Here is a 22,425-nt window from a genome sequence, read left to right as displayed (position 1 = left end):
TGGTCTCTACTGTCTCACCTTCTCAGAGAATGGACTGGTGTTTCCATCTATGAGATCAATGACTTGACCCCTATAGGAAAACTCTCTTGTTTTCCTATGCCTACTTTTTTTTTTTCATTCAAAGTCATTTACAAGAGGCTGAGGATCAAAGTGCAAAGAATGAAACAATCGTTTCTTTCAAGGAGCCTACATTATGTGAACTTCTTGACCCACCTTTCTTTCTTTGTCTCTAGTTTGGTGTTTCATGACATAGTGAATCACAAATGTCTCTCTGGGGTGTGGGTCACAGCAAGCTTACACCTAGCCTTAGAGCAAGGTTCCTAGGGGTTCTTAATCTGGGATCTATAAACCCCCCCAAAATTTATAACTATATTTAAATATGTAAGATGTGTGTATGCCAGGTTGCTCAAATAGATTACATGTGATCATGTGGATCTTCCTAGAAGCAGCTCACAGAGAAGCATGAATAGATATCTCTAGAGTTCCCTCTGCAGGTCCTTCTTCAAGGGAAGCTTTGTTTCCTACCATGAAGGAAAACAAGAGACTAGTGCTGGAGGCTGGCATTCTGCTCTCCTCAGAGAAAGGGGGTACTGGGCTAGAATGATATCTCTCTGCCCTACTACATGTTGTCTATTCAAGGGGAAATAACTTTAAAGTTCAAGCTATGCTCCTGATCACTATCTTTTACTAAGGAAAGAGTGCCCCAAGACTTGACTTCTTCCAAACCAAATGCCAGTTACACAGAGACCACAGATAGTGAGTAGAAAATAGACCCATTTATCCAAGCTGATAGTAAACAAAAATCAGAGAAGATATACAGTTGAGAATACACCAGACAATACACAGAGTGAATGAACTTTCTGGGAGTGAGGTATCTTAACTCAAGCAAGAGACTCCCAGATCTCACCCAAGGGGAAATTCCCCAAAGCTTCTGGTGTTGTAAGCTCAGGATAGGGACATTATTGAGGTATTGGCTCCCTACATGTTAGCTTCTTCCCAGAGTCTTTCTCTCCCTTTAGGGACCTCTTCCTAAAGAAAATCTTTTCTCTCAAATTGAGAGGCTAGAAGACCAAGATCTCTCCTCTCTCAAGCTCTTGTCAATTTTTCCTCTCACACAGCCTCAGAATATTGAATAGTCAATTTCCAAAAATGAGGAGAATCTTATGCAAATACGTTCTGAGCCCCCGGTTACAAATGTGATCCTATCTATTTTATGTACTTATAATAATTATTCTGAGGAGTCTGTAGGCTTCACTAGACTGCCAAAGTGGTCCTTGATTGAAAAAAGGTGAAGGACTTCTGTTTTGAAGCTTGTAGTCATAGAATCACAGTTGGTAGGATCCTCAAATGACATCTAATACAACCCATCTTTGAACAAAATTACTCTCTAGAACTGTGATATCAAATTCAAATAAAAAGTGGGCTGCTAAAAACTACAGAGAGGCAGAGAGATATCATTCTAGCCCAGCTGATCTATGCTGACTTAGAAAACCACAACTGGGGGCACAGCCAAGACGGTGGAGTAGAAGCAGTGACTTGCTGGATCTCTCCCCCAAACCCCTCCAAATATCTGTAAAAAATGGCTCTAAACAAATTCTAGAGTAGCAGAACCCACAAAAAAGATAGAATGAAACACATTTCCAGCCCAAGACAACCTGGATGGTTGATTAGAAAGGTCTATCATGTCGCGCTGGGAGAGAAACACCGTTCAGTGTGGGCGCACATGTAGGCAAAGACCAGGCCTTAGTGAACCTGGAGCAGGCCTGAATCACAGGCAACTGTGGCAGTTTCCAGACTTCTCAATCCACAAATGCCAAAGACAACTTAGAAGATCAGTAGGAAAAGTCTGTGACTGTGGTGAGAAAGAAGCTTGGTCCCAGCCCTACTCTTGGCTGCAGCCCCAGGTCAGTGGCTGCTTCCAGAGCTTCCAGCTCACAGACTGAGAGGGAATCTAGTGACTGATCAGAGGGGTATTGCAGGGATCTCTTTGCTAGTGCTGAGGCAGGAATCTCTTGCTTTGCCTGTGCTTGGATCTGGGTCACAGTTCTGGGTGGCAATCCTGGGGCAAGGAGTAGTGCTGGTGTGGTAGAACTTGTGGTGGCAGTAGAGAGGAAATCCTCCTCACAGTCCCAAGGCAGAAAAGAGCACTTGTGGTCACTCATAGACCAGAGCACAGGCCAAGAAAGGAGTAAACACCTGGCCCCTTATCATACCACCTTGGAAAAACTGAAAACTTACAGGTCCCTAGAAGTGTCTCTGAAAACAGCTGCACAAAACCCCCAAAGCTTGGGACAGTACATTCTCCACACTGGAAGCAGACCCCTACCTTAACAAAGAGTTTGAAATTCAAGCAATTGTCTGGGAACATGAGCAAACTGCACAAAAAAAAGTCAGACCATAGAATCTTTCTTTGGTGACAAAGAAGATCAAAATATACAACCAAAAGAAAACAAAGTCAAAGCTCCTACATCCAAAACCTCCAAGAAAAATATGAATTAGTCCCAGGCCATGGAAGAGCTCAAAAAGAATTTTGAGAAGCAAGTAGGAGAAGTAGAGGAAAAAGTGGGAAGAGAAATGAGAGTGATGCAAGAAAATCATGAAAAAGAAATCAACAGCTTGCTAAGGGAGACCCAAAAAAAAACCACTGAAGAAAATAACACCTTAAAAAATAGCCTAACCCAAATGGTGAAAGAGGTCCAAAAAGCCAATGAGGAGAAGATTGCCTTCAAAAGCAAAATTGACCAAATGGAAAAGGAAGTCCAAAAGCTCACTGAAGAAAATATTTCCTTAAAAATTAGAACATAACATTTGGAAGCTAGTGACTTTATGAGAAATCAATATGTAAAACAAAACCAAAAAAAAATGAGAAAATAGAAGATAATATGAAATATCTCATTGGAAAAACAACTGACTTGGAAAATAGATCCAGGAGAGAGAATTTAAAAGTTGTTGGACTATCTGAAAGCCATGATCAAAAAAAGAGCCTACACATAATCTTTCAAGAAATTATCTAGGAAAACTGCCCTGATATTCTAGAACCAGAGGTAAAATAGAAATTGAAAGAATCCGCTGATCACCTCCTGAAAGAGATCCCCAAGAGGAAAATTCCTAGGAATATTGTAGCCAAATTCCAGAGTTCCCAGGTCAAGGAGAAAATATTGCAAGCAGCCAGAAAGAAACAATTCAAGTATTGTGGAAACACAATCAGGATAACACAAGATTTAGCAGCTTCTACATTAAGGGACCAGAGGTCTTGGAATATGATATTCTGGAGGACAAAGGAGATAGGATTGTAGTCAAGAATCACCTACCCAGCAAAACTGAGTATAATCCTTCAGCGGAAAAATGGACATTCAGTGAAATAGAGGACTTTCAAGCACTCTTGATGAAAAGACTGGAGCTGAATAGAAAATTTGACTTTCAAATACAAGACTCAAGAGAAGTGTGAAGAGGTAAACAGGAAAGAGAAATCATAAGGGATTTATTAAGCTTGAACTGTTTACATTTTTACATGGAAAGATGATATTTGTAACTCATGAGACCTTTGTCAGAATTAGGGTAGTCGGAGGGGAAAAAAATTATATGTATATGTAGATTGATAGATAGAAGGCACAGGGTGAGTTGAAGATGAATGGGTGATATCTGGAGAATAAAATTAAGGGGTGAGAGAGGATTGTACTGGGAGAAGGAGAAATGGAGAGGTAAAATATCTCACATGAAATAGACAAGAAAAGACTTTTACAGTGGAGGGGAAGTGGGGGAAGATAAGAGGGAATGAGTGAATCTTATTCTCATAGGATTTGGCTTAAGGAGGGAATAACATACACAGTCAATTGGGTATGGAAAGCTATCTTACCCTACAGGAAAATAGGGAGGAAGGGGATAAGAGAGTGAGGAGGGGGATAGTAGAAGGAAGAGCAGATTTGGGAATGGGGTAATCAGAAGCAAACTGAGGACAGACAGGGTCAAAAGAGAGAATAGAATAAATGGAGGGTGGGATAGGATGAAGGGAAATACAGTTAGTTTTCCACAGCATGACTACTATGGAAGTGTTTTGCATGACTACACAAGATAACCTGTATTGAGTTGCTTGCCTTCTCAATGAGGATGGGTGGGGAGGGAGGGAGGAAGGGAGAAAATTTGAACCCAAAGTTTTAAAAACAAATGTTAAAAAATTGTTTTCACATGCAACAGGGAAATAAGATATACAGGCAATGGGGTATAGAAATCTATTCTGTCCCACAGGAAAATACAAGAGGAAGGGGATAAGAGAAGGGGAGGGGAGACAGAGGGGAGGGCAGATTAGAGGAAAGAATGCATGCTGTCTTGGGGTTGGGGAAGGGATGAGATGGGGAGAAAATTTGGAACTCAAAATCTTGTGGAAGTGAATGTTGAAAACTAAAAATAAATAAATTAATGAATCTTTTGTTTGTTTGTTTGTTTGTTTTTTCCCTAGGCAATGGGGTTAAGTGACTTGCCCAGGGTCACACAGCTAGTAAGTGTTATGTGTCTGAGGCTGGATTTGAACTCAGGTCCTCCTGAATCCAGGGCCTGTGCTCTATCCACTGCGCCACCTAGCTGCCCCTAAATTAATGAATCTTAAAAAAAAAAAAAGAAAAACCACAGTCAACATTATCTATGTTCTATTGTATTTTCACTCATTTTGTTAAATATTTCTCAATTATATGTGTATATTTCTCAATTTAATGTGGTTGCTGCCTTTCTGCAGCAATGGGTGAGTTGGACACCTTTGCTCTAAATATAACCTCCTAAATAAATTGTCATACAGCCTTTGCTTGAAGACTTCAGTGAGAGAACCTACTACCTTTAACTGATGTCTGTTTTTGTGTTTTGTTTTAATGGTAACTGTAGGTAGTATGGAGAAAAAACTTTAGCAGATGGTGTGATTCGGCCAAACTACCTCCCCTTGTGCTATAGATTGAATAATAAAACAAGACTCAGCTACCTCTATCCTGCTGAGGCTAAATATACAATGACTCTTTACTCCTCTAGCACTCTTGAGCTATCTTCAACCGGCAAATGTTGCACCTAATATTCAACATGAACATTCCAGACCAGCTTTCCTATATGGACAGACTATATGCCATTGATCTATTCAAGCAGTATATGATGCTGCTGATTGGCTATGTAATCTAAACAGGCTTGGAAAAGCTGTCTAAATTGTACTCTAGGAAGCTGAGGCTGCTACCAGCTAGAAATATCTTCCTTAGCATGCTAATAAAGATTTCTTTTTTCAATTTGGCCCCTCAAGTTGTTTGATTATCAGTCAAGGGATCCTGCTGATGGGTGAAATTTTCCCTGGGCTCTTTAAGAACCTAGGCTGGGAAAAGTCCTACAAAAGTAGTTTTTCCTTTGACCTGTATTAATCCACTTTGCAATCTCAAGGAACAGAAACACAGCTGTATTTTGCCTTAGTGCCCTCCCTCTGAGTTTACCCCTAATTTATCCAGTATATATATTGTTTGTACTTTACTATTGTTTGCATGTTTTCTCCCTCAATATACTGTGAGCTCCTTGAGATCAAGGACTGTTTTTATTTCGGGGGTGGGGGATTTCTTTGTATCCCCAGTGCTTAGCACAATGCCTGACACCTAGTAGACACTTAAATGCTAGTTAACTGACTCTACACTAACAATAAGGCTTATTAATAACATATAAGCCACCAGTGGATACTTACTTGTACAAAAAGAATACAGGGGGACCTCTCATCTATCTGTGGGTCTCAATGTTGGTCTGATTACAGGAAATGAGGCCTCACACACAAGCATGACACAGGAAATTGTCCATCCATACTACAAACCATTCAGCCTGGCCCTAAGCTGTTAGTGTTGTGTAGTTTTAATGCTAAGGTCTAAAATGGTTTTTTTTAAAACAATATTTTATTCCCCCCCCAATTACATGTAAAAACAATTTTAAACATTCATTTCTTAAAATTGTGAGTTCCAAATTATTTCCCTCCTCCCTTACTCCCTCCCCTTAGTCCTTCCTGAAAAGGTAAACAATCTGATATAGGTTATACATGTACAATTATGTAAAACATTTCCATAGTAGTCATTTTGTGGAAGGAAACTCAAACAAAAGCAACAAAAAGAACAAAAGTGATAAATAGTATGATTTGGTCTGCTTTCAGAGTCCATCAGTTCTTTCTCTGGAAGTGGATAGCATTTTTCATCATGAGTCCTTTGGGAGTGTCTTGGATCACTGTACTGTTTAGAAGAGCTAAGTCATTCCCAGTGGTTCATCATCCAATATTGCTGTTACTGTGTACCTGGTTCTGTTTACTTCATTTTGCATCTTTTCAGATAGAAAGGGGGCTGCTAAAAACTACATAAAAATCCCTTCTGGTCTATGCTGACCAGGTTTTTAAATCTTTCCAGGTTTTTCCAAAATCATCTTGCTCATAATTTCTTATAGCACAATAGCACTCCATCACAATCATATACTACAACTTGTTCAGCCATTCCCCAACTGATAGACATCCCCTCAATGGTCCTTCTCCTTCTCCTTCACACTCAGGGTTAAGTGACTTGCCCAGGGTTACACAGCTAGTAAGTGTCTGAGGCTGAATTTCAACTCAGACCCACCTGACTTCAGGGCTAGTATTCTATCCACTTCACCATCTAACTGCCCCTTGCATCCGCTCAATTCTCAATTCTTTTCCACCACAAGAAAGAGCTAATAAAATATTTTTCTACAAACAGGTCCTTTTGATAAAAGTTTTAGAGCCTTTTTGCACAATGCTTGGCACGCAGAAGATGCTTAATAAATGTTAATTGAATTGAATCAGATAAGACCACAAGTACTTAAGAACATACTATCCATGGATCGATAGGTAAGGATAAACATCAGAATGACAGGGTTCCTTTTTGTCAGAGCTTTGTCAAATATTCATCAATCAACCTAGCTGACTCTGTCTAGTGCCCGCCTCCTCTTCCATCCAGGGCAGGAATTCTTCAGTGTGTGTGTGTGTGCGCGCGCGCACGTGCGCGCGCGCGCACCTCTGGGCCCCTTCTCAGAAGAATATTTATGAATAATTGAAGGAAATGTTAAATTTCAGTTAGAGATTAGTGAAAATAAATTAAATTACAGGTTAAGAACACCTACTTTAGGGGAAGGGGTGTAGTTTCACCAGCCTATATTCGCATTTTTGTAATTTTCACCAATTTTTCTTTGTTCTTCCCTCTGGGACTTACCAGAAATATAACTTTTTTTTCACATGAAAGCCTTTCAAATACTTGAAGACAGCTATCATGCCCCCTTCTAAGTTTTCTCTCCTCTAAACTAAACATCTTTAGCTCATTCAAGAAACAAAGGTCCCAGGAGATCTAGGATTTGGAGCTGGAAGGGACCTGAGAGAATATTTAATCCAACCTCCAAGTTTAATCCAACCTCCTGAGGCACAATCAGGTTAAATGATTGCTCAAGGTCGCACAGCTAAACTAGGTCTTAGATCAAGATTTTCCAACTCAAAATCCAGTATTCCTCCCATCACACTATGAGTTTAATGAAGTAAATCCACTTATTGAAAACCATATTGTTTTCATGAGACTAGGCAAGAATCTTTAGTTTCTAAGCTGAGCTGTGTGATAAAAGGTAATTTTTGCTTAAAGCTAAGGGCAGAAACTGGAAGCTGTGGTTACCAAGTCTGACCACTAATTAATTCCTGTGTCAATGTCTCTCCCTTCAGTGAAATTTTCCTTTCTGGGTTTTGATGTTCTTAGGTTCTATTTGTATTTCCTGCAGGTGGAAGTGATGTTCAGGATTAGTGACTTTCCTAAGAGAAACACATTTTTTATGTCCTCTGGTGGAAGCAGGTGTCTCCATGTGCACTGATGTATCAGTTTTTCCCTCTATGCCCCCTTTGCATTTAGGATACACTGTTGAATCTTCAGCCCGTGGACCCAGCAGTTCAGACCTGATTGAGGAGCAGACCCATCTGTACTTCATTAACTTTAATAGCACCACAGCTGGTAATGTATTTCCTGATGTAGCAGCTAACGCTGACGATGGAAGCATAAGGCATTGGAACAAAAAAAAAAAACAAAAAAAAACTGGCCAAACTCAAAAGCGAGAATTCAGGACAGCAGTGGTTCTTTGTGAGTCAGATGCATTTAGATGTTGAGGAGGGAACAAAGGTTATTGGCCTGTTAAGATGATCAGGTCATACAGGGTCAGCTTCTCCTCACATCCTTCTTGCTCTAAAGCAGGGGTTTTTTTTAAACCTTTTTTTTGAGGGGGGGTCATTAACCCTTTTGGCAGTCCAGGGGGACCTGTGGATCCCTTCAAAATATTTTTAGATGTTTCAAATAAAATACATAGAGTTACACAGGAAACTATTCATTCTGATCAGTCATCAAAATGAAAAAAAAAATTCATAGAGACCTCCCAGGTTAAACACCCCATGAGAGTCTAAAGAGAAGGATGCTATGAGTTAGACACACTCGTCAATGGAGGTTCTCTTCTACAAATTAAAGATACTTTCTTTTTAACTGAGGAGATAGGGAAGGCTAAAGTCACCCTCTAATCTCTGCTATGAAGGGCCCTGGTTTTAGATAACGTATTCCCTGCTTCTTGGAGAGAAACCAATGTTACCTCCTCACTCTATTGGTATTAGACAAGATACTTAGCTTCTGAAGATGGCTCTAATGGTTTTAGTATGATACATGCTTTATACAGGATTGTCTTTTATCACCAAATTAGGGATAGGGAAGAGAGACTAAACCTGTAATTTCATCAGTACAGGGCAATTCCAGGTGAAGGACCTTCCTTTAGCAAAGCAGGGTGCCATCTTCTTTGCAACTTACAATCTAAGAGAACTGCTTAGAGCACTGAGAGGTGAAGGGTCCAGGATTACACAGACAGACAGTATGTGTCCTAGGCAGGACTTGAACCCAGGTCTTCCTGGCTTTGAGGCTGGTTCTTCCTATGCCAAAGTGCTCTGAGGTAGAATAGCTAATTCTGGGATTTAGTCTCATATTTCTCTATCTCTGAGTATTAATGTTTCTTGTTACAAATAGGAAATATTGGAAATTATGAGTGTTAATTATTAGGAATCATCTTAAAATAAGGTAACTGGATAAAATTGGCATGTGAATATTTTTAAAATTATTCTTTATTATTTGTATGTCTACTTGACTCTGCAGTGTCTGTACAGGTAGATACCAAGACTGTCTTCTCCTGCTATACTTACTCAATGAAGAATCTTATAATGGCAATATGGAAAATATTTCCCAGAGACAAAATTCTCTGTATCATGGCCTATAGATCAGATAAGAATGAAACCAAGGAAATAAACTGCTTTAATGAGAGGATAACCTGGGAATCTAGACCTGATCAGAATCTTGCCCTTCAGATAGACCAAGTGACCATTGAAGATGATGGGTATTACATGTGTGTTGTTGTAACACCTGATGGGAATTTCCAGTCTGGCCATTGGCTCAATGTATTAGGTAAGGAACAGTTTCTGTTAGTCTGTTATTGACAAATAGATCCAGGAAAAAAAGACAAGTAACCATTTCAACCCTACCACCTCTCTCTTATACTAAGAAAAAAAATATTCCCTCTGTTCCTCTGCAGTGCCTCCCGAGACATCTTTGTCTGTGGATGGGAATGGGACTGCCACTTGTGAAGCTTCTGCTGGGAAGCCGGCTGCCCAAATCTCTTGGGTCCCAGAGGGATATTGCCTCAGTGTGAATGAAACTCATGGCAACAGGACAGTGACTGTGAAGAGTATGTGTCACTGGAATGGACTCAATGAAACTAAGGTGACCTGCTCCATTTCTCACTTGACTGGGAACAAGAGTTTGTCCATAGAACTTCTACCCAGTCGTAAGTAATTCTCTCTTACAGTTATTGCTTTGATCCTCAATATTTTATCTCAGAAGGAAGACAATAAGGAAAAACCTTGGGCAGATCAGAGAATTCGATAACTTGTCATTCCATGATTATCCTAAAACACATAAAGGAAACTCGAAGACATTTTGACTATGTCTGAAATATGGAATGACTCTTCTCCTTCCCTCCACTCCAGTCTGTTTTAAGAGAATGTACTGATTTCTCCACCCATCCCCAGCCCTAGTGGGGCACTGGTTAAATGCTATACATTTTCTTATTTTCACATTTTTTTTCTTCATGGAAATATTTGTAATTGTGCTTTAGGAGAAAATTTACCATAAAAGCCTAAAATATGAATAATAATAATAACTAGTATTTATATAGCACTCACTATAGGCCAGAAACTGTGTGAAGCACTTTACAAACATTATCTCATTCGATCCTTACAACAACCCTCGAAGGTAGGTGCTATTATTATCACTATTATTATTCCTTTCATCCTCTGATCATCTCATATGTTTCTTAGATCTCTTATATGAATGATATTATCTAAAATATAAGTAACATCCTCTTTACTAGAATTGTGAGTGTATCAGAAGACATTAAAAACATCCTTGTGTTCATGTTTCAAGGTCTCAACCATTTCGCACCATTGTTGCTCTGCATCAGCCTCTGTGTTCTCTTGAGCATAATGACCATTATGGGATTCATCCTCATTTGGAAGGCTGTTTGCCACAGGTTGGTTGTTTAATATGGATTGTGGGCCCCAAAATGATCTATTACTCTGGAAAAGTAATAATTGTCAAGTCTGTCATCTAGAGGAGGTCAAGGTTTCCCAAGGCTCAGTGACATAGACCTACTGGTGGAAACCCACCTGTCTGCTTTTCCAGATTGACCATATTGCTTCTGTTCATAGTGAACCATTTATTGATTGGAATACAAACAACTGAGTTTCTCAATTCTCCCCTCATTTTGAGATTTCATTAACTCTTTTTCCTTTAGTTAGGAAAAGGAAAAGGAACATTGGAGCTTTACAATAATTGTTGTTGTTCAGTCATTCAGTTTTGTCTGATGTGACCCCATGGACTTGGGTTTTCTTGGCAAAGTTACTGGACTGCTTTGCCACTTTGTTCTCCAGCGTGTCCCATTTTACAGATGAAGAACTGAGGCAAATAGAGCTCAAGTGACTCACCCAAGGTCACATAGCTAGTAAGTGTCTGAGGCCAATTTTGAGCTCAGATCTTCCTGACTCAAAGCCTTGTGCACTCTCCATTGTACCACCTAGCTGCCCTTCACAATATGTCTTAACAAAATGTTAAATTTAATGTCATGTGAACTGGTTCTGGATCTTGCAAAAAAAATTTCAGGACAATGGTCCATGACCTCATTGACAGTATAGTTCCACACCATTGGACCATGACATGAAGATTTTTTTTTTCTAGCCTGGCACTAGTGTATTTATGGGAAATATCACAAAAAAGATACTAGAGAACAGAGCAAATAGAATAAGTATTTTTTAAAGAAGCCATCAAATATAATTTTCATTGAGTAGAACATACCATCAAGGATGGAAACAAGCAATAAAATTGAATTCTGAAGAAAAGCTGGCTTCCTGAGTCCTAATTTTTTCTTTTCAGGGTATGTGCTCTGCTCTCTCTGAATGTATTAAATTCCTGTTATTTAGAGTAGAAGATGGTTCAGTGGTTAGTGTTCACTTTGGAGTCAAGAAGATCTGAGTTCAAATCCTGATTCAGGTACTTACTAGCTGTGGGACCTGGGGCAAGTCACTTAAACTCAGTTTCCCCATCTGTAAAAATAGCACCCACCTCCCAGGCATTTTGTGAAGATCAAATGAGGTAACATATGTAAAGTCTTTTGCAAACTTGTACTTGTACTACATAATAATGACAATGTATTTATGTGGTACTGTAAGGTTTGCAAAATCTTTACATATGTTATCTCATTTGATCCTCATAATATCCCTGGGAGGTAGGTGCTATTATTATACTCATTTTGTGGGTGAGAAAGCTGAGGCAGAGGTTAAGTGACTTGCCCAGGGTCCCACAGCTAGTAAGTATCTGAACAGAGTTTTCTTCTCCTGACTTCCAGATCCAGTATTCTATCCACTGGAATACCTAGCTGCCTATATAAATGCTAGCTGTTATTATATACAGAAACACAAGGTGGCTATGTGTATACCATGATTATTCACGGATGCTGAAAATTTGGAGAGAAATGACTGCCTTGTTTCAGTGGAGTGATTGTTTTTACTTTTTGCATAGGAAACATTTTAAAAAACTTTCTTCCGCAAGGACAATGTCCAGAGACAATGAAAGGAATGATTAATCATAAAATCTTGGGAGGGACATTTTTTAGAGGTCACCTAGATGAACCTCCCACCCAAAGCCACAATCTTCCCTATAACATCCCTGGCAGATAGTAATCTAGCCTTTTCTTGAACACTTCCAGTGTCATGGAGCTCATTATTTTTGAAGTTTAGCATGCTGGACACTCCCCTCAGAACAGCTACCGCAAGTTCAACGTACTCTGAGCATCTGCATTTGTTCAAAATGACAGCTTGCAAGCATCTACTGATTTGTTTACTTTTTCTCTCTAATCAATCACAGGACACGGTATTTCAAATCAATGGCATTTAATAAAATAGCATAGTAAGAAGACTTTCAATAGAACCTTTTCTTCATAAATCTAGAGTGCACTTTTCCCAAAATATACACACCATCAATGGGGATAATGAGCATGTATAAAGATCATGCATGAGAAATTAATATTTCTCTCTTATATTTCGTAACTAATTATTGTATTAGGACCAAGGTTTTTCCTCTTTTCTACTTCCTTATTCAGAAACCAACCAGTGTGGGAAATCTCTCTTAGAAATTTACCCAGGCCAAGATCTAATCAGACAGCAAAAAAATTCTAATTTTAGGCCAATGGGTGCATTCCTGCTCGTTGTGTTTGCTCAGTCAAGTCTGGGGAAGGGTTGAGACTTCCTATTGTCAAAACAAGTAATATGGAAATTGTGTCTTTTTGACTAAGATTTGAGTGACTTAAATCACATACCCCAAGAGAGCCCACCTAGCATTGTGTTAATTAGAGTTGAGTAGGCGCCCCTCCGGAACACCTGCTCTTTGAATGGCATATAAACTGTGACCCCACTGCCATTAGGGGTCTTTGGTCTGAGAGAGATGGCCAAATGACCATCCTTTTATTAATAACCTGCTGGCCTTATTAATAAAATGATTAAATTGCCCAGAAACTATGTCTCTCAAAACTTTTTAAACTTCACACATGTACGAAGGGTCCACACATGAGGAATATGTATGGAGGTACAATTCATACTCCCAATGCTTCAGGACTCCTAATGTCTTTGAGTGATATCACCATTCTGCTTTTACTGTGCCTGGTCTCATCTCTCTCGGGCCATGCCACTACCTTCTGGGTTCATTTTTTTTCAGGTCTAGCCAAGACACCTTAGTTTTAGTCTTCTAGGTCATAGTGTCTAGAACCCTGACATAAAGGCCCAAAGGCCCTACACTGTGCAAGCTAGTTAGTTTTTCCTTAAAAGATATTGAAACTATTCTTGGTCCAGGGGATTAACACTCAAACCATGCATGTAGCTTCCTGGTGGCTTATGAGCAAAAGCCAATACACAAGAAGTCAGGAGCTCCTCACCCAGGCTTCTGATCAATAGACCAGCATGGAACAGTAAGGAAAGTTGTGCTCTAATGAATCAATGCTGCATCCATGCTGAATATCCTTTCCCTTCTTTTGCTGAGGAAATCTCCTTTTGCTAACTCTTAGATGGTTTCTAAGTGTCTTATTTTGTTCCAATCTGCACCTGAAAGTACCCAATGGACCAGATTCTGGCCTAACCTACAATAGTTAGACTGATAGGTCTTCAGTGTTGACTACCATGCCCAACTAACAGAAATCAGGCAGCATGTTGCCAGGCTAAAATTACATCTTTCCTTTTCCTTTCTTAATCTCTGGGATCTCCAAGCTGTTTGTTACATATAACTATCTAGTGTAGATTAAGATGCTCAGATGTTCCCAAGGTAATCGCTGGTTTAGCATCCGAAGGAATTTTAATCAGAATAAAAGGTGGGCTAAGGAATCTAGGTCACTGGTCTCTACCCATATAGTCTACATTCCTGTATTTATCAGACATGTCTGCCACTGGCAAAACCCTATTGTTAATGCTATTATTTTTGGCAAAATAATAAAAAACCTTATGCTGTTCATTCCATTTTTGAATGGTAGAAAGTTCTTGCTTTTATTTCACTGCTTTCCTGAATGTAGAGTGTTGCCCTCTATTATTAACATCAGTATTATCTGCAATACTAATGGAAAAACAGGTTTTGTATTCTCCTCTCTTTAAATCACTTTTCATTGTCTCTTTTTTTTTTTTGGCAGGAACTGTGAGTCCCAAAGGACAAGGTCTACTCCAAATATTAATATGGTAAGATAAAGAGAGGGATGATTGTCAAAATCAGAGAGTGTGCCTGCTAGGTTTTGTCATTTTGGGCTGTGATTTAGTTTGTGCAACATTATTGCCCTGGCTGACACTGCCTGAAGCAGCTCCCTCCTACAGGGTTCTCCAATACCCCCTTAAGGGGATTCAGGGGCACCCAATCTCTGTTATTGGTTCCAGCAGATTGTATTCCCTCAATTTTAGGGGGTTCCCTGCTTTCCAGTTCCATTTATCTTGGCAGCTAGGTGGAACAATGGATAGATAGAGCACTGGGCCTGGAGTCAGGGAGAACTGAGTTTAAATCCAGCCTTAGCCACTCAATAGCTGTATGACACTGGGCAAGTCATTAAAACTATTTGCCTCAATTTCCTCAACTATTAAATGAAGGTAATAAGTAGGTGCTGTATAAAAGCAAGAGATTGTTTAAACACTCAATTTAAGTCAGATTAGCTTTTACAATGGAATATTTACTTCAATGGTATAGTAAGAACAAATATACCAACATCCCTCCAACACATGAGAGGCATAATTCCCTCCCTACACTGCCTCTGTCTCTGGGGAGGGCAGGGGGTCAGGTTCATGGTATAACTCAGTTCCTACACAGCATTGTCTCAAGAAATTCCAAATGTAAAACCCTCCTTGGGTTTGAGTACTAGGATCTCTGGTTTCTCAGGGCTTCTGAATGGCCTAACTTGGAATCCTGTTTCCAAGGTCATTATGATTTGGATCTGGAATCTCCGTATTTTAGAACTGAAAAGAACAAATAAAAAAAGACCATACCAAAACCCCAAGCCCATTTCTTAAGGCCACAGGACTTAAAAGGGTGGAGGGAAAGGTTGGGGAAAGTAGTCCTTTGCCTTACTCAGCTCAATTCAGGCTGCCTGTGCTGTGGGTGAACAGGACTTTCAACTCATCTTGGACACTGCTAGAAAGAGAGAAAGAAATTGTCACAATCTGGTAGTTTTAAAGATGCGGCTTATTCCAACTACATAGTCAATAGGGAAGGGCTGTTGCCATACATATGGTAGGAGAACAAATAAGGTCACCTTCTAGAAGCATGTACATGGTGTCTCCCAAGTGGGTACCTCCATGTTAGGCAGAGGGTTATGTAATCTGGGCATTAGCAAAGTAATGTGCTGTTATGCTTATTTCTCATGGGGTTCAGTTGCACGAAGCCAATATTTTGCCAGATGATAATGAGCCTGAGTCCCTTATTCAAGATTGAAGCTTTGAATCTACAGTGTCCATAAGGGGCAGCAACATTGACAAAACACTTTCCCTCTCAGATAGAACTACATTTGCCTAAAATGTAAGGTTCTCTTTGTACAAAATCATACCTATGTAACTTTTGGCTGACCAGTCTTACATTTCTCTACATAGCAACTATTTGAAGAAAGGGAAACTTGAGAGAGGGAGGTCACTGAGGGGGGCTTTGAATATTTGATATGATTTCTTGTTTCTCATGATCATGTTTTTTTCTTTGATTTACCTGGGTGGAAGGAAGAGGAACCTTATGTAAATTACATGAAGAATGTGCACTGTGGAAATAAAAGTAAAAATTGACTTCGAGGGATACCACATGAAGACCACTCTTTCTTAAATCCTGTCAGCTAACTGACAAGGATTTGGGGGGAAAGAGTGGAATCGACAGTAATATTTCTAAACTGTCCAGAATTCTCCTTCCTACCTCCTTGCACCTCCCTAAGCAGAGAAGGAAGAGTGATATGATTTGGGATTCGTTCCACTGTGCATTATTTCCTTCATGGACTCTGAGTGGTAGAGAATTTGTGATAATTAACTGGCATCTTCCTTGATTATCTAAAGTGCAACCTAAAGCTTATAGCATTAATCAGTGTTTGTTGTGCATTTAATCATTTAACATCCTGCTTGTGCCCTGGCTAACCAATTTGTACAATGATTAAATTTTGACAGCTCATATCTTGGGGTTTAGGGGCTAGATTTTTTTTCTCTCTTCCCTACTTATTTATTCTATCTTTTTTTAACTGGGACAATTAACTTTTTTCTCCCAAGTAGTTTCATTTATGGTTTCTTGAAACAGAGCCTTACAAAACCAGGCTTTGATAAAACCAATTGGGATTCAAATGGAACTACTTGACCATGCCTTAAACCTAAATCACTCTGGCTCTCACTGATTGGCCAATAATAGCTCCCAGCTTAAGTTTCACTTGGTCGTTGTTTGCATTCTGATGGCTAACAGTGAGCTAAGTAGCAATTGTTTCTGCTCTGGCCAGAAACCCTGAGGGTCTTCCCCTTCCAATTTTTTTTTTTTGAGTAGATAAACTAGGTCATCTTGTGCCTCATTTCTTACCTAGCCTTAAATCACTAAATGGGTGTTACCTCAGGCAAACTGAGACTGGGAAAGATCTTAGCTTAAAAATGTCAAGATCTCCCAACGTAACTGGGGTCATCTGCAGTCCTCCTGACCTATGTTTTGCCACTGGATCCTGGAGGAGAGAGTGGGGCTGGTGACTTTGCACAGCCTTGCTTCACTTAAATCTAATTCACTCAAAAGTCTTGAAATCACCTTCCCCGATGTCATAGCCCTCTTCAAGAATGAAGGACAAACAACAACAATAACAATGACAGCTCATAGTTATCTTTCCTTGTTTTGACCATGCTAGGCAGGAACACCTCAGGAAGCAATTTTATCAATTTTTGAGGGTGGCCAAAACATGTGTACTTTGAGATATGTCAGAATACAAAAGTTATCTGCAACCATTCACAAGTCTGCCTAGGGTACAAACAACTATAAAGATTTTTTTTTTAGCATCTTTGAGGAATTACATCAGAGAAGTATAAAACTATACCCATGGGTCATGTTTACTGTAAATATTTCCCCCTTTTAGACTAAATACATGTTTGAACTCTTCTACTGAATAGTTCAAGGATTATTCACCTTTTCTTTCTATGTCTAGTATGTATATATGCATATTGTTCATTCTTTCTAGGGTTTTTATCTGCTATTCTGAGGAAGGTTTTTTTTTCTTCTCTTCAAAATGACCTTCCTAAGGATTCTGTCAGATTTGGTTACAATATTATCAGTTTCTCCTGTGGGAATACCTTTTTACCTACATTTGGTTTTTGAACTGTGGGCTATAATTATGCTGGGGCAGCTGGAGTTTGGTGCCCCAGGGCACCAAATTTTAGAAGGTGCTGACAACACTTGTCTCTATCTGCATATAGAAATGACTTAGCTTAATATCTAGTAAATAAGCACAATCATTTTTAAAAGGAAAGGAATTAGATGGTAAGAGAAATTAATGTTATACTATTATGTTAACTAATTATTAATTTATGATCCACCCTTTTCTGCCTATTTCTGTTAAGACCCAACTCCTGAAAAGGTCAGTCAATCTCTAAAGGGTGTGGCTGAGTGATGAGATTACTTCTAACCCCCTCCCCCACCCCCACCATGTGCTGGTTAACAAGAGAACCTTTCATCATCCAGTCCCATGATCTTCAGGGATCAGTTGGCCAGACCCATAGGCACTGCCCAAGAATTAGTAAAGATGAACACCTTCTCTGCCTTATCCTTCAAGGATCTTTTGCATGCTAACAATAGGGTTCAGCTCCCTGGAAGGACTTGCCAGGACCCCAGTTTTGTAGGGTCTTCCCTATTACCAGATTAGTGGCTACTTAAATCCAGTTGTGTATTCCTCTTTCAAAGGGAGTAGAGTCATTGTCAAATCAGGCAAACTGGTGTTCATTAGGAAGCAGGTCTGTACAGGTGTGGGTCTCTTGGGCCATCAGAAGAGGCAAAGTTCTAGGGTTTGGACTAGAAGCCTCAGTTTCTGGCATGATTACCATTAATTCAATTTTGGTTTATTTTCAGTGTCACATTTTCTACCTCCTACCTCTTCCCCTCCCCCTCCCTACATTGAGACAGCAAGAAAAACAAAACCCCTTGTCTTTATGGACAGACTTTCAGAAACATGGGCCTTGCAGGATCATAAGGGTCCAAGAGGAGAGACTGTTGAACAGTCTGCTTTATATTTTTATATCTTTCAGGGTTATAGTCTGTTCTGTCTGGCTCTCCCTTTAAAAGGAGCAGACAAAAGTGTGACTCAGTAAATGGGGTCCATCAGGTTACCCAGGTGGATAATGTGGGCTCTCTTAAACATGCAGCTCTAGTTCATCTCAACTCCACAGACCAAGATGTCCCTCTCAGGATAAGCTTATCTCTAAAACTCAGCATCTTCCCACCTCCCTCACCATTCTGATTGGAGGACTGGAGAGAAGAGCATTCAACTCCACCCAAAGCCTTCCTTTATAGAGGGCAGAACCTGGACTTGTCAGCCCACTCCATTTTTCCATTTGCAGCTCAACCTCTGTTGGTCTCAGATCCATGGAATGAGATACCCTCGTGTTGGGTACTCCCTTGTGTCCTTCTCCCCTTCTCTCCCTTTCCAGTTTCCTTTTTTTGTGTTGTCTTCTCCCAATAGAATGTAAGCTCCTTGAGGGTAGGGATTGTCTTTCTTTTTCTTATTTGTATCCCCAGCATTTTGCACAGTACCTGGCACATAGTAGGCACTTAATAAATGTTAATTGTGTTGTGTTGTGTTGTATTGTATTCTCTTGGGTTCCTTCTTAGATTGTGAGGAAATCAGTATCTTATTCTGGATTATGCCTGGAATTCAAATTTGACTGAGTGAGCTGGATACTGGATTTTCTTAGGGCTAATTTCCAACCTCTTATCTTTCACATAGGTCTTTTTGTAGGCTTGCAGAGAAATGATTATTTCTCTAATTAATAATCAATTATTGGATTACGACCAGGATTTTTTTCAGAAGCTGTAGGTTGTTTAGTCTCTGAATGACATTGCTGATAATGAGATTGAATTAGTTTTCTTGACAATCTTAGTCACCCCACCCAGGTGGGGAAGCCCATTGTGCTCTACTCCAGACTGTGTGAAAGTAAATTCTTTGATTAAATTGCCCAAGGCTGGGAGTTGATTGGGAAATAAATGACTAGCCCCTACCCCCTCGTTAGAATAGATCCACCTCTCCATTATAATATATATATATTATATATATATATATATATATATATATACACACACATATATATGTATATATGTATATATATATATATTTTTTTTTGATCAGCCACAGGACTGTTCATTGCTAGTAAGGCTTGAACTTTTATACATAAAAGTGAATGATGATTTACAATATCCCAAGAGCAAGAGCTAAAGATACAAAGTTGTCACTAGATAAGACGCTGGAGGAGCATCTCTTCAGGGTGAAGGTTAATTGTCTATTCTAAGACTTCTTTGTTTACTTGTGACTACGAACTTTCCCACCAGACTCAGCAGATGTTTGTTCAACAGCAAAGCAAGTCCAGGGTACAGTCAAGGACAGATGATCCAGAGAAGGCCTTTGCCTTTACCCATACTGACCCCTAATAGTTTAGAGATTTTCCAGGTAGATCCTGTCCCCAACAACAACTTTCCCAAATGGGTGCAAGACTGGCACCAGAAACATTAAACCATTTCAAGATTTTTTTTTAAGGGTTCAATGATATTTACTTACAGATTTCTTAAAATAATGGTTAATCTTAGAATACATCTTTTCTGTTATAAATGCTTTTAGTATTTTATTTTTTTTCTTTTTAAAAAATTTCTTTATTTTTAGTTTTCAATATTCATTTCCGTAAGATTTTGAGTTCTAAATTTTCTTCCTCTCTCTCCCTCCCCTCTCCTCAGGATGGCATGCAATCTCTGCATGCTTTTTATGGGTAGGTTTCTTTCACCAATACCATCACAAGCAATAGTAAGACCAATATGTTTTTCTAAATAATCTAAAGTAATAGACCAGTTAGCATTGTTTGTTGCTTGTTGGCCCTCAGAATTTGTACATTTCTGAATAATTCTAAGCACTTACTCACTAAAGTCATTTTTTTTAAAGGAATAGAACTTTGCTCAATAACATGGATTGTAGAATATACAGTGAGGCCAGACTGTTGCAAGCATCCTCACACTGCTTGAGAAGCAAAAGCCTATAACCAAGAATTATCTTTACATTTGAAACACTGTGGGTCGGTCTTCATTTCTTTTACTGTGAACTTGGGTCCAACAAGCACCATGTTGCTCATTATCTTTCAGATGATCAGCTATTAAAAGAATTTCTTTAACACTGGACTCAGATAAGAAATACTCTTTTTCGGCCTCACTCTCTGCAAATGTAGCATTTTATGTCATTGAATTCATTATCTAAAAGTTCACCACTGGTTAAGTTGGACGAGGTATTTCTTAGGTCTAAAATCTGTTCATCAGAGAATCTCTTGGATATTTTATCAGTAAGGGTACAGACAAGGCTAAATTTTATTCTGAAACAGCAGAAAAATAAATAAATTTTGCAAAATAGTGGATGTTACATAAGAAGATAAAATTTTGTTTTACTCTATAAATATATCATTAATAAAATTTTATAAATATTTAATGAATTCTACCAATGCTCCAAAGGGAAAAGACTAATATGGGGCAAAGGCATGACCAACGTAAACAAATGTAGGAGTGTTTCCTCTTATTTACAACAAAAAAATAAAATGTTTAAGCATAAGGGTCATTTCTCAGCAATATCACTACTAGATCTGCATCCCAAAGGAGACAAAAAACAACAAGGAAAAGGACTTATATGTACACAAATATTTATAACAGCTCTTTTACTGGTGGAAAAGAATTGGGAATTGAGAGGATGCCCATCAATTGGGGAATGGCTGAACAAGTTGTGATATGTGATTTTTTTTTAATGGTAATTTTTATTTATTTATTTTTAGTTTTCAACATTTACTTCCACAAGATTTTGAGTTCCAAATTTTCACCCCATCTCGCCCCTCCCCCCACTCCAAGATGGCATGCATTCTGAATACCTCTTACCCTAGTCTGCCTTCCCTTCTATCTCTCTTCCCCTTCTCTTATCCCTTTCCCCTTCAATTTTCCTGTAGGGCAGGATGGATTTCTGTACCCCATTTCCTGTATTTCTTATTTCCCAGTTGCATATGAAAACTTTTTTTTAAACATGTGTTTTTAAAACTTTGGGTTCCAAATTTTCTCCCTTCTTCCCTCCCCACCCACCCTCATTGATAAGGCAAGCAACTAAATATAGGTTATATATGTGCAGTTATGCAAAACACTTCCATAGTAGACATGCTGTGAAAAACTAACTCTATTTCCCTTAATCCTATCCCACCCCCCCATTTATTCTATTCTTTATTTTGATCCTGACCCTCCTCAGAAGTACTTGCTTCTGATTACCCCCTTTCCCAATCTGCCCTCCTCTCTATAATCCCCCTACTCTCTGGTCCCCTTCCCCCCCCCCATATTTTCCTGTAGGGTAAGACAGATTTCCATACCCAATTGAGTGTGTATTTTATTCCCTCCTTAAGTCAAATCCTATGAGAATAAGATTCACTCATTCCCTCTCACCTTCCCCCATTTCCCCTCCACTGTAAGAGCCTTTTCTTTTCTGTTTTTTTTTGTGAGGTAATTTACCCTGTTCTACCTCTCCCTTTCTTTTTCTCCTAGTATAATCCTCTCTCACCCCTTAATTTTATTCTCCAGATATGACCCCTTCATTTTCAACTCATCCTGTGCCCTCTATCTATCTATCTATCTATCTATCTATCTATATATACATACATATAATTTTTGCCTCTACCCTAATACTGACAAAGGTCTCATGAGTTACAAATATCATCTTTCCATGCAGGAATGTAAACAGTTCAACCATAAAAAGTCTTTTATGATTTTCTCTTTCCTGTTTACCTCTTCATGTTCCACTTGAGTCTTGTATTTGAAAATCAAATTTTCTATTCAGCTCTGGTCTTTTCATCAAGAATGCTTGAAAGGGGCAGCTAGGTGGTGCAGTGGATAGAGCACCGGCCCTGAAGTCAGGAGGGCCTGAGTTCAAATCTGGCCTCAGACCAAACACTTGACACTTACTAGCTGTGTGACCCTGGGCAAGTCACTTAAACCCAATTGCCTAAAAGTAAAAAAAAAAAAATGCTTGAAAGTCCTCTATTTCACTGAATGACGATTTTTTCCCCTGAAGGATTATACT

At 39.2% G+C, this 22,425-nt stretch overlaps 1 protein-coding gene across 3 annotated transcripts in view; it reads left to right on the top strand.

Moving 5' to 3' along the window:
• LOC114047699 (cell surface glycoprotein CD200 receptor 1-like) overlaps nucleotides 1-22,425 on the top strand; it is a 30,211-nt gene that overhangs the window by 2,114 nt on the left and 5,672 nt on the right. For 2 of the 3 annotated variants that reach the window (XM_027868634.1, XM_027868625.1), the window contains exons 2-6: nucleotides 7,893-7,991; nucleotides 9,165-9,470; nucleotides 9,598-9,849; nucleotides 10,488-10,593; nucleotides 14,287-14,332. In XM_027868634.1, the coding sequence (XP_027724435.1) occupies nucleotides 7,893-7,991; nucleotides 9,165-9,470; nucleotides 9,598-9,849; nucleotides 10,488-10,593; nucleotides 14,287-14,332 (809 nt within the window). Of the gene's footprint in view, nucleotides 1-7,892; nucleotides 7,992-9,164; nucleotides 9,471-9,597; nucleotides 9,850-10,487; nucleotides 10,594-14,286; nucleotides 14,333-15,844; nucleotides 16,637-22,425 lie in introns of those variants that run through there. The other variant, XM_027868644.1, reaches the window with a different exon arrangement.

Source organism: Vombatus ursinus, unplaced genomic scaffold (genome assembly GCF_900497805.2).
Source record: "Vombatus ursinus unplaced genomic scaffold, bare-nosed wombat genome assembly UNPS02001419.1, whole genome shotgun sequence".
NCBI classification, from domain to species: domain Eukaryota; kingdom Metazoa; phylum Chordata; class Mammalia; order Diprotodontia; family Vombatidae; genus Vombatus; species Vombatus ursinus.
The sequence above is the reverse complement of the archived record's forward strand: the minus strand, read 5'-3'. Positions and strand labels throughout refer to the sequence as shown.